The sequence below is a fragment of the Sciurus carolinensis genome, chromosome 14 (genome assembly GCF_902686445.1).
Source record: "Sciurus carolinensis chromosome 14, mSciCar1.2, whole genome shotgun sequence".
Lineage (NCBI taxonomy): Eukaryota > Metazoa > Chordata > Mammalia > Rodentia > Sciuridae > Sciurus > Sciurus carolinensis.
In genome coordinates, this window is record NC_062226.1 from 64,278,486 (window position 1) to 64,291,070 (window position 12,585).

At 38.8% G+C, this 12,585-nt stretch overlaps 1 protein-coding gene across 4 annotated transcripts in view; it reads right to left on the minus strand.

Annotated features, from left to right (window-relative positions):
• Pdcd1lg2 (programmed cell death 1 ligand 2) overlaps positions 1–12,585 on the minus strand; it is a 64,707-nt gene that overhangs the window by 19,973 nt on the left and 32,149 nt on the right. For all 4 annotated transcript variants that reach the window (XM_047524998.1, XM_047524999.1, XM_047525000.1 and 1 more), the window contains 2 exons: positions 9,336–9,641; positions 727–996 (listed from right to left, as the gene is read on the minus strand). In XM_047524998.1, coding sequence (XP_047380954.1) covers positions 727–996; positions 9,336–9,641 — 576 coding nt within the window. The remainder of the gene's footprint in view (positions 1–726; positions 997–9,335; positions 9,642–12,585) is intronic.

Here is a 12,585-nt window from a genome sequence, read left to right on the forward strand (position 1 = left end):
ACTTGAAAACGTCTTTGAGAAAGACAAGGAACCTGTGGGAGAATGTGTGAATTTGGTGTTTTGTTGATGGTATTTGTGCCACAAACCAGGACATCATTTGGCTGCCCTAATCTGACTTCTTACACAGTCTGGTAGTTCAGATGATAGGATAAAAACTAAGTCTGTAACTCATCAACCCAAAATTGATTGAACAATTATTATATGCAATGCACCCTGCTTCTCAATTAGACTAGCTACGGGGCTGGATATTTTCTGATTCTTGTTCAGATTCATTCTCTCCATTTCAATACTCTACTCTGAGATCTGGTATGGCTGACCTTTATGGAAGTCATCAGTAGACTCCATTGTTCTCTGATTTTTAGGTGGGTTCAGCCAATGGGAGGTGGGAGGAGAGCAAGGTTGGGGTATCATCCTTCTAGCTTCTGCCCTTTGTAGTTGCTGCAGCTGATAGTCTCCCTCTTCCAAAGGCCACATCTCCTAAGCGAGGCTGTTCCTACAGCTGTCTCCTCCTGGTTTCAGCAGCTTATCCAACAGTGGTAATGGTTCCTTCAATGTTGATGCCCTATGTCCTGCACGATCCTCTGTAGTTTTCCTAAATTCTGATCATACCTTTAAAACAGTCTCTTTATTACACCCTCCTCAAATGACTCACTTTGAGTGAGCCATCTTACTCTTGACTGAACTCTGATTGATGGAGCTAGGAAGTAGGGGCAGGGCAGTTCTTACCTTGAGGGTCAATGATGGCTGAATTAAGTTCTTTCACATCAGCATTCCAGAACACGCAGCTGAAGTTTCTGCCAGGCTGTGGCTTTATGCGCAGAATACTAGTGACCTGGTAGAAGCCTTCAGGGGTCATGGTATGGCTGGTGTTGGCAGGAACACTGACATTTGTCCAGGACACTTCTGCTAGGGGATAACCTCTGGCCTGGCAGGTGAGTTCTACCTCATCTGTCCCGGTGACTTTGAGGATGCCAGTATCTATTTTCTTGTAGGAAGCTGGACAATAAAAGAAAAAGAAGTCTTTTATTTCTGATTTCTGCAGAGCTCTGTACCCAATGCCATGTGAAATGAATACAATTAACACTATCAATATTAACCAATAATATTTTCACTTTTATTCTCGGTTATACTCACACATTATTAATGGGACTGCAAATTGGTGCAACCATGCTGGAGAGCAGTTTTTTTCTTTCCCTCAAAAAACTAGGAATGGGACCTAGGGTTGTGGCTCAGTGGTTGAGTGCTTGCCTGGCATGAGTTTGAGGCACTGAGTTTGATTCTCAACACCACATATAAATAAATAAATAAAATAAAAATCCATCGACAACTAAAAAAACAAAACAAAACAAAACAAAAAACTAGGAATGGAACCACCATTTGACCCAGTTGTTCCACATCTCAGTATATATCCAAAGGATTTAAAATCAGCCTACTACAGTGACACAGCCACATCATTGTTTATAGCAGCACAATTCACAATAGCTAAGCTGTGGAGCCAAACTAGGTGCCCTTGGACAAATGAATGGTTAAAGAAAATGTGGTATATGTACACAATGGAGTATTAATCAGCCATAACAGAGTGACTTTAAGACATTTGCCAGTAAATGGATGGAACTAGAGACTATCATGCTAAGTGAAATAAACCAATCCCCAAAACCCAAAAGTCAAATGTTTTCTCTGATATGTGGAAGCTAACCCACAATAAGTGGGGGTTGGGGTGGGGTGGAGAATAGAAGTTCAGTGGAATAGACAAAGGGGAATGAAGGAAAGGTAGGGAGAATGGGAATAGGAAAGACAGTAGAATGAATCAGACATAACTTTCCTATGCTTATATATGAATACATGACTAGTGTAACTCCACATCATGTACACACACAAGAAATTAATTTTAAAAGTAAAATAACTATGGGTAAAAGGTCAAAAGAACAATAGAGGGAAGAGAGTAGCAGGTGGGGAAAGGGAAGGAGAAGGAGAGGTACTGGGGTCCTAATTAGAATAAGATATATTCCATGCATATGTAAGTATATATGACTCTACTGTCATATATAACTAAAAAGAACCAATAAAACAAAAAATAAAGTTTAAACAATAGAAGTACATAAATAAAATAAAACCGTTTTTTGTCTCAGATATCATGTTAGTTTATATACATTGAATGATTTAATTCTTACTATACAACAAAGAGGCCATTGTTAGTATTTCCAATTTTTGTTAAGGGTAACTGAAGATAGAGAGGTTGAGTATCATGCTCAGAATCATGGGGATAATAACTGGTGGAGCCAATATTTGAATATTGGAAGGTTGTGATTTGATCTGAGCAGTTCTCCAAGCTACCATACTCTGTAACTTCATATGGTGCTATAAATTATCTCACAGCTCAGGGCTGGAGAGAAGCTAGGGGGCAGATAAACAAAATCACTAGATAACCCCATATCCCATTTTATTCAGTGCTTTTTCAAACATCATCAGTAGAAAATTTACTTTCTAATTTGTCCCTTCCTCTATTCTGTTTGAGATTAGGAGGAAACATAAGTACCTAGGTCATGTCTCTACTCAAGAGTTGGATTTATTTATTATGTACTTCTCAATACACACACACACACACACACACACACACACACACAATTCTGTGCAGTGCATGCTGAGTGACTTAATCACATATGGTTCCCTAACCTCTAGAAAACTAAGATCTAAAATGGATGAAGGTGATATTGAGAGGGACAAGAAGGCATAAAGACAAACTGTTCAACAACTTAGACCATTTCTGAACATAAACAAATATATAGAGATACCAGGGAGTGTAGAAAGTAAACTGTTGATTTTTGGTGAGGGTGAGAGGGAGGCCAGCATTGTCTTTAATCAGGTGGGAAATATTTCTTTTTTTAAAACTTTTTTTTAGTTGTAGATGGACACAATACATTTATTTAATTAATTAATTTATTTTTATGTGTTGCTGAGTTTGAACCCAGTGCTTCACATGTGCTAGGCAAGTGCTCTACCACTGAGCTACAACCCCAGTCCAGGAAATATTTCTTTAAGAAATGGATTTCAGTACAATCTCTGAAATAAAGGTAATATTAAAGTAAAAGCAGTGTGATGAAACTACTATTTTTTTCTTAAATTGTTGGGGTATATCCAACAATAGTTTTTATTTCTATAAACTCCTGGATTGTTTACAGAATGAAGTCAAGATAATGGATTCCTTTGAGCAGTGTGTTGTGTGTGAGGGTCCTACTAACTTCTGCAGGGTGACTCAGGACAAGCAGCTCATCTTAGTGGCTGAGGTGGGATCACCATTGAGAGGTGATTTCAGAGGTAGGAGGGTCAGGAATTAGGAGCTTAGCTGAATGTTTGACTGAGATATATAAATGATGGGGCAGATGGAAGAGAGGTTCAGCTAAAAGAATCAGCAAGGTTTGGAGAAAGGGCAGAAGCCCACACCCCACATTTTTACAACATCAAAGATGCCTCTACAGTTTCTTTTTTATTTGGGACGTGACTGAAGAGGTATTGTATCAGCAACACGCTATGGGGAAGCTGGATGGTGGGTGATATTCTTCAGAAAAGATGAGTAAATTTTAGAATTTCAGATGTGGAAGTGACCTTAAAATTCTAATTTCCTAATTCCATGCTCAATGAGAAATACCTTTTTCTGCAACTTTGCTAGATAACTATTTAAATGAATGTTCCACATGCACTTGAAAATAATGTGTATTCTGCATTTGTTGGGGATAAATGTTATAATATCAATTAGTTCAAGATTGCTAATTGTATTGTGTAAAACTTCTACTATGTTTTCTTTTTTATTTCTTTCTTTTTGGGGTGTGTGTGTGTGTGTGTGTGTGGTACTAGGGATTAAAACAGGGGGTGTGTCACTGAGCTACATCTCCACCCCTTTAAAATTTTTATTTTCAGATAGGGTTTTGATAAATTGCCCAGCCTGGCCTGTACTTGAGATCCTCCTGCTTCAGGCTTTGGGGTAGCTGGGATTACAGGCAACAGGCATGTGGCTACCATGCCCAACTTATACTGTATTTTCTTCTTTGTATCTCTTCTCAATTATAACAGAGATGAGTTGAAAGCTCAGCATGATAAACATGATTGTAGATTTGTCTTTCTCCCTTCAGTTGGCCAATTTTTGTTTGACGTTTTGATACCAAGTTGATAGATGAACACACACTTAGGATTATATCTCCTTGTAGCACCAATTCTTTTATGATTATGAAATGCTTTTTATATTTAGTGGCATCTATTTTTCTGATTCTAGGAATCAGCTACATAGCTAACTTTTGGTGAAATACAGCCTCACATGGAAGTTCCTCCTTCCTCTAGAAGTAGTCTTTGCCTGGATTAGACAGTTTTGGCCAGGACTAATAAGTAAGTTAAACTTTCATTGGGAAGATCATCCTTATACCAGTCTCTGTAGCTTCAGCCTATTGGTACTTGTCTGGTTTAGTATAACAACATATGGTAAGCACAGTAATTAATAACATGAACTTCAGAATCTCAGTGTTTTCTTCTTTTTTTTTTTTTTTTTGGTACCAGGGATTAAACCCAGAACTGCTTAACCACTGAACCACATCCCCAGCCTGTTTTATTTTTATCTTGCTAAGTTGCTGAGGCTGGCTTTGAACTTGTGATCCTCGTCTTAGTTTCCATCACATTGACGCAAATAAGATGAAGAAACGTAGTTCTGCATGTCTTGGTCTTGAGGATCCAGGCAACTTTGTAGCAATCACTGAAATAAATCTTTTAGAATTGTTTTCAATTCGCCTGCTAAACAGCTTGAGAGGAGCATCAGGTTAGAGTTTGCAATTCCCAGGAGCTTTTCCGCCTTTGAAATTAAGGGCATTGTTTTTCTTAACTCCATGTTTCCTTATCACCTTGTTTTCCCAAGGGAAAAGGGACTCTGAGAGCAGAGATGTAGTTCCGTGATAAGTAATGTTAGTAAATGCTTTCCCTGGGCCTAGAGGCTTAACATAGTCTACCTTTTCACTTCCGCCTTGCTTTTCTTTCACTATTTGTCCTGAGCCCTTGGTCTTCCTCTCTGAATGGAACTCAAGCTACCTCTTCCTGTACCTGTTGAAGTTACACTCTTGTCTATCCTGGTTTTTTTTTTCTTTTTTTCTTTTTTTCACTTAAAGTACTTCTGAAAACTTCAGCAAATTCCTGGTGTTGGCTCTTCTCTGTACCCATTCCCACCTTGCTCTGTTCCTGTGTGGGGTCCTTGGCATGGTACCCCTCCTGGCCTGTGGAGCCTTCTGTACTATTTACTTCACCCTAGCTCCCTGCCATGGATTGCTCCCAGGCATATAGTCGCCACCTGGCTTTTTAGAAACCACAGTCCTTTATTATTATCTCTTTTGGAAGCTCCAGCCATTACAGGTCACATTTCTTCTATTCCTTTGAAACCAACTCTCTTTTCACTATATTTAATGTGAATTGCTGTGTGGACATTAAAGAAGGTGATACAAACCTACTTTCAAGGTTTATGCCATGAATTTTAAGGCAAAAGTCTGCTCTCCTCAGTTCTATTTCATTTATGGGAACTGTCTCTGGGGCCCGGATCTACCTGCTTCCTTAAGAAGTCCCTGGTCAGGATAAGATACTCTTGGGTGCTGGTTTTCAACATTTTTTGGCTTGCATTCCTCTTAAAAGAATTATGAAACAGTATGCTCCCTCATATATTGATTCTTAGAATTTTTTTGTAAGTTTCTATATTGGAAAATTAGGATTTTATAAATATTTATGTTGCATTTTAGTAAAAAAAATTATTTCAGTCACATCAATGTTCATAGCAGCTCAGTTCACAATAGCTAGATTGTGGAACCAACCTAGATGCCTTTCAACAGATGAATGGATAAAGAAATTGTAGTATATATACACAATGGAATATTATTCAGCCATAAAGAAGAATAAATTATGGCATTTGCAGATAAGTGGAATTGGAGAATATCATGCTAAGTGAAATAAGCCAAGCCCCCCAAAAGCAAATGTTTTCCCTAGTAAGTGAATGATGATACATAATGGGGGTGGTGGGGTAGGGGTAAGAGAAGAATGGAGGAACTTTAGATTATGTAGAAGGAAATGAGAGTAGGAGGTGGGGGTATGAAAAATGGTGGAGTGAGACAGACATCATTACCCTATGTACATGTATAATTATGTGAATGGTATGAATCTGCATCATGAACAACCATAAAAATGAAAAGACGTACCCCATTTGTGTACAATGAATCAAAATGCAGTCTGTATAAATAAAAAACAAATAAAAATTATTTCATTCTCACATATGCATCTAATGGCATCTAAATATTAAAGAAGGTGTCTTGTTTAACATATCGTCATCCACTGAAAAATACAGACAGAATTTGTTTTCTAGTGGTCAGAACTTTATATTGTTATCTTTTCTTAAACCTTACTTCTCGTTTCAATTTCCCCATAGAAGTTACTTTTTTTTTTCCAGTGCTGTGATAGAACCCAGGCTCTGAACCATGCTAGGCAAGCTTTCTACACTGAGCCACACCCCTAGCTTCAGAGGTTTATCTCAATGAGACAAATGTTTATGTTCGACAGCTTTTTCCTTTACTATCCTTATGCACCTTGCAATGAAATATATATAGCTACTGAAGTTAACATTTTTCTTATAACTTTGAACTTTAAGTATGCAAGGTTTTCTTCTGCACTGAGATCTAATTTCCATTATCAGCATATATATGATTATAATATAAAATGCTATGAATATTTGTAATTATTCAACATAAAAGATAAAAATTTCCTGGAAATGTTTTGCTTGTTTCTCAAATTATTCATGAATCTGAGGATGCATATGTCTTATGGTTAGACTGATTCTAGGTGCTAGTATTCAGCATCCATCCTCTTTCTAATTTTCATTTTCTGTAGCTAGAAGGGTGTGGGATCTTGTTCCTACGAGTAAGTGGATGGGAACTGGGAACAGTTTTGTTATACCTATGAATAACATGATTTATATGGCAAAAATTACTCAGTTTTTATTATCTGCTCTGCACTCTATTTGCACTACCTTCCAATTTGTTGAAAGCGGAAAATTTGATACCATCTGCTTTGCAAAATGATCAGTTAGTCATGATGGTTCCATAAGGTGTCAGTATTTCTGCTCACTCTTGTTTGGTACTATGGAGGTTTAAACCCCAGGGTAATGGACTACATTTATGATGAGGGAGAAGTGAACTTTGTATGAAGTGGAAAAAAGCAATAATAAAAAAGGAAGTGTTTTAGGGGAACCCCAACAGCCTTGCCTGGCAGACACATTTCGAGGTTCATCAGTTTTGGGAAAGAGTATTTGGGGAAGATGAGGATCTAGAAACTTATTTCCTAAAACGGACTGTGCTTATGCATACTTTAGAAAGTTTTTGTTTTCCTTATGTGCTCCAGTGTGGTGACCATTGCCTTAAGGAACAAATCTCTCCACACTTGAGAAATCCCTGGTCTAGCTGAAGAAGTGGCTTAGATGCCTCCCCAGGAATGAGAAGCAGCCCTCTGTCTGAAAAAATTGGGTAGCCAATTCCCCAATTGCCCAAAGACTCTAGACTTACCATAAATAGGGATCAATAAACAGGGGTGGTGATCAGGGGTGCAGATACTCTAGTACGTTAGGGGATCCTGAGACTGCACAGGTTTCTTTCCTCATATGAATTGAATTCAGACTAACATCAGTGTTCCCAAGTTCCTCCCTGCTGATGCCAAGATGTAGGAAAAGCAATAAAGAGAAAGCAGGCATATGGTTTTCCTCCTGACTCACTGATGGTTGAAGGGTGGGGAAGTCAAAAAAGATGTGAGTTTTTAAAACAAATATTTGGATACTTTCTCTATGCCAGCCACCATGTCCAATTCTTTATGTTTATTATCTTTTTGATGTTTACAACAATCCTATGTGATAGGAGCTACTATTATCCTCTCACAGATAAGGAAAACATAAGGCTATGAAAAGTGACACCTGTGAAATCAATGTTCATCCTTGTGCCTAATCCTTCTTTTATGTCCTTTGTTCTAGATCACAGTCACACCATTGCTGCCAATAGTATTTGGGGGCAAAATCCCACAGAACATCCAGAAGGGCAGATCCCCTGAGGTCTAATGAGTGGGGTGGGGAGTGCTAGAGGGCAGCCGGTCAGTTTAGCTCAGCAGTCTATCAAAAGGTCAATCAACAGCTGATTCCAATCTTTCATAGTTGCCGAAAGTCTTGCTCAATATGACCTTTCCCGGAACAAACAAGGGCATGAAGTTTCTCTTCAGATTTAGGTTCCAGGCTCTTTTGGGGTAGAAAGAGCTCAAAACCTAGAGAAATGGGAACTAGGCTCTCTTGGGCCACCCACTTTACTTCTCTGGACCTTGGTTGCCTCTTCTGTGATTGATAGAGCTTGGGCTTGAACAATGTCTTCCTGCCTTTAACTTTTCATGACTCAAAGTGAGAAAGTGAGAGAAAGAAATCTTTAAGCCATGACCGAACACACACACGCATACATACATCTGAAACAAGAGTTTGATTATTTTTGTTTTCATAGTGCTTGGGATTGAACCCAGCACTACAACTAAACTACATCCCTAGCCTTTTTTTTTTTTTTTTTTTTTTTTTTTGCAGTGTTGGGGATTGAACCCAGGGCCTTGTGCTTGCAAGGTAAGCTCTCTACCAACTGAGCTACATCCCCAGGCCCCATCCGTAGCTTTTTAAATTTTAATTTTATTACTATTTTTTTGAAACGGGCTTGCTAAATTGTTCAGATTGGCCTCAAATTTGGGATCCTCCTGCTTCAGTCTCCTGAGTCATTGGGATTACAGAATGCACCACTGGGCTGAGACAGAAATAAGAGTTTTTAAAGTAACACTCAACTCCATGTGCGATATTTATTCTATTTATTCTTTTCTTGGTGGGGGGAGAGGGAACATTCTGGTTGCTACTCCCTAACTTTATATTTTATCACAATTATAGTTGGAAATCTATGGTTTAAAAAACTGTGGACTACAGGAATAAGCTACGAAGAGAAGAATCAAGCTGGGAATGTTCCATGAAAGAACTGTGAATTAGGCAAAGATTTTCTTTGGCACCTTCCCACCTTTTGGGATCCTGTTTTCCTGGCTTAGTCTAACTCCATTTTATTTCTACAAATCTTGCCCCTATTTATCCTTACTTAGCTGCTTTATGTGCAAATGATGTCAGAAAATATTTCCAAGCAGGTGCTTCCCCACCACTCCCTCTGAAACAAGCTATCTCCTTAAAACCCATCTACAGGTTTCTGTTATTTGCAGCTAACACAACTGGAGAGGTAACTCCTTGGATTTTAGTACTTGAAACCACTCACCTTTGACTTCCACGGTCAGGTACTTGTAGTCCCAGGCAAGCCCGCAGATGATCAGGCAGCGGTACTGCCCGGCATCTCTCATTTGCACTTGGGGGATGTGGAACAAGGCCCTCCCCAGGGGCAGTTGCTCCTCCAGCAGAGTGGCTCTCTCAGTGGGTGTGGATGTATCATTCTCCACCCTTTGAAAACTGGCTTTTATTGCTTCAGGTTCCATACAACCTTCAGTGTCAAAATCGCACTCGAGGGTCACATTGCTGCCATAGTCTACTGTGTACAGTTTCTTTGGAACGGTCACGGTGAATAAAGCTGAAAGGGAAAGACATCTCACTGTTGCCTGCCTCTACTGGACAGTTCAGTTCTTCCAGAGAGGGAGCTGAGTCCCATCCTGCCCAAATTTTCCAGGAGATACCTGTTGTTATCTGGACCTTCTCTTGGGTTCCTCTCTCTCCTTTGCCCATTCCAGCGGGGCAAGGGTGGAATTCTTGGTCCATTCTTTGAGTTGGGTAACTTTCCCACCCATGTAGCTGATTGCTCTCCTGCTCTTCCCTAGGCACCCCAACATGAGCTTCTGATGGACAGTAGTGTTTGCTCTCCACAGCATCTCCCACCTACTCCCCTAGCACCCTGTGATCATTCCAGGTCATCCCTCTTGGGTGAACAGAATATCTTGTTCTGACTCCCCTGCCATCAAAGTCTGAGTCCGGCTGTCACATGCTATTGTCTGGGTTCCTTTTCTTCAGTCTATATGGATCAATTCATGCCTTTCCCTGCCAAATATTACTTTCTCTAACCAGTGATAATAATAAGAATCGTCACTTGTAGAGTTCTTAAACACTTCTACTGACACATTATCTCATTTAGACTTCCCAGGAGGTGAGGTAGGCAGTACTGTTATCTTCTCTTTAGAAAATGAAACTGAGGCACAGAAAAGTTAAGCAGCTTGCCCAAGATTGTACAGCCAGTATCAACCCAGATATTTAAGTCACAAATGCTGTTGAATACCACATCATACAGATCCACTGTGGATGCTATTTTATGTCAATGGGAAAAAGAAAAAAATGGAACTAATATTTAATGTGTGTCTACTATGTGCCAAGCACTATGTCAGGTACTTTATGACTATATCATTTAACCCTGAAAATATGACCATGAAAAACACATTATCTTGAAGGTTGCATAGTTAAGGAAACTGGCTCAAAGAAATTGGCCCCTGGAATATAGTTAGTAAGGTTAAAATTCATAACTAGTTAGTGTTTGACTTCAAAAACTATAGTTTCCACTCAGACAGTATCTCCCAAAATTTGAGGCACGTACCAAAGTAAGTATATATTATAATTTTAGATGGGGTAGAATCAAAGCCTCAAAAATACTGAATTATTTAGAGAGGAATTTATCCCCTTTCAGAATGCATTTCATCCCTCGAGTACATGTAATTTATGAGTAGACTCTTACCCCTTTAACACTTGGTATTTTTCCTTTTAACAAAACAGGAAGCTTCCAGGCAGATAAATGTCATCAGGGTGGAGTTTAACAACACTACTTTGTTTTCATTGCATTTATTTTGTTTTTAGCCTCCATTTTACAAGTAAAAGCAATACTGAATTTCCAAGTACTACAGAGCATCCTGTCAATCTAAAAAAAAAAAAAAGCTGAGTTGATTTAAATAATTCTATGAAAACCAATAGTATGAAGAGTAGCCAAACACGGCAAAACTAGTGAACTAGTGAAGGCAGTGTTTGAAGCATAAAGCATGCCCAAAATTATTCTGCTTCCATCATTAATGAATAGGGATAATTATGATGGAGTACAGAAAGATCTGGAAGTAGTTTCTGAATTATCACAGATCAGTAGGGTTTGCTTTGTTCATTCCTTAATTTATCGATCAAATTAAAATCAATCAATTCAAGTCATTCACTCAACAAATATTGGGGGTTTCATCTAAGCATTCACTTTTCAAGGGCCATTTCTGTATAAAACATGGTATGGGAAAAGCACAAGACTTAGTGAGTTCAAATTCCGCCTATATCAGGATCAGGAGCCTTTGATCAGAAATCCAACATTTAACTTCCATGAATCTCAGTCTCTTTTTTGTAAGATGAGGTTAGAATTTACGTCTCAATATTATGGTGAAATTAGACAAGATGTTTCACGTGCAGGGCCCAGGTCTGGTAACTAGTAGGCACTTGGCAAACTTTCATACCACACTTTAATTCTTGGGAAAGTAGTAACCCATATATGGAATGCATGGCCATTCTTTATTAGTCAAAATTCTTTTTACTAATCAGGATAGTTGATTCCCTGACAAGATTCACAGCATAGTAACTTATGGGTTTCCTGTTGCTTGAATGAGTCACAGTACAATTCTCTTTGGATTCAAGTTTTTCCTCCCATTGAATTGAAAGTTGAGTTTGTTTAGATATTCCTCAGCGCTTTACACATCCTAGATTCCAGATAAGGGTTTGGCAAATAAATGGTAGAAAGAAAGAGGGAGAAAGAAAGAATGAACACAAACCATGTTCTCTTCTCACTAAATTGCACCTTGCTGGAGATGGCATGAATTGGCATTCTCAGTTATCACACAGCACTTTTGATAGTTATCTGCACTGATGGGCTTTATAAATAATGACAGATATGTTTATATTTTGACTACACTCCTTGCTAGGACCACAACTTCCACTTTTTCTGCAGAAATCTATGGTACAGAGAGGAGGTTCACAAGTGCCCACCATTCTTTTGTGCAAGATGGGGTCAGGACCAGGGTTATCAGGTGAGGGTTTCTATATAAAAACAATGCTAACCACATCTGTGCTTGCTGGATCAGGAGGAGAAGACCCTGGGATTATATTCATGAAAAAGGACATTATGCTTCGGGATTTCCTGTATGATCCACTTTGTAGAATCCACTTCATACTTGTAACAACAAGGTTTTACGTAATGGGACCATAGTCTCCATAATGGGGCCCTATTAAGGGTAGATCCCTTTATGATGGGGACCACCTCTAAATATGTAATTCCCTTATAACTAAGATACTCTGCCCTGAAAAATTATATTCATTTATCAAAGATGTATTAACTGTCTTCTGTTTGTCAGGTAAAGGAATTTTCTACTACTTTCACTTTTCTTAGTACTTCCTTCTTTTATTTTATACTACATTATAAAACAAGAAGCATGAAAGGAGATGGGGTATGCAGGGAAAGTTGGTGAACAAGTGTTACACTTGTGTCTTGGTGTCAAGGAGCATTAGAGAGA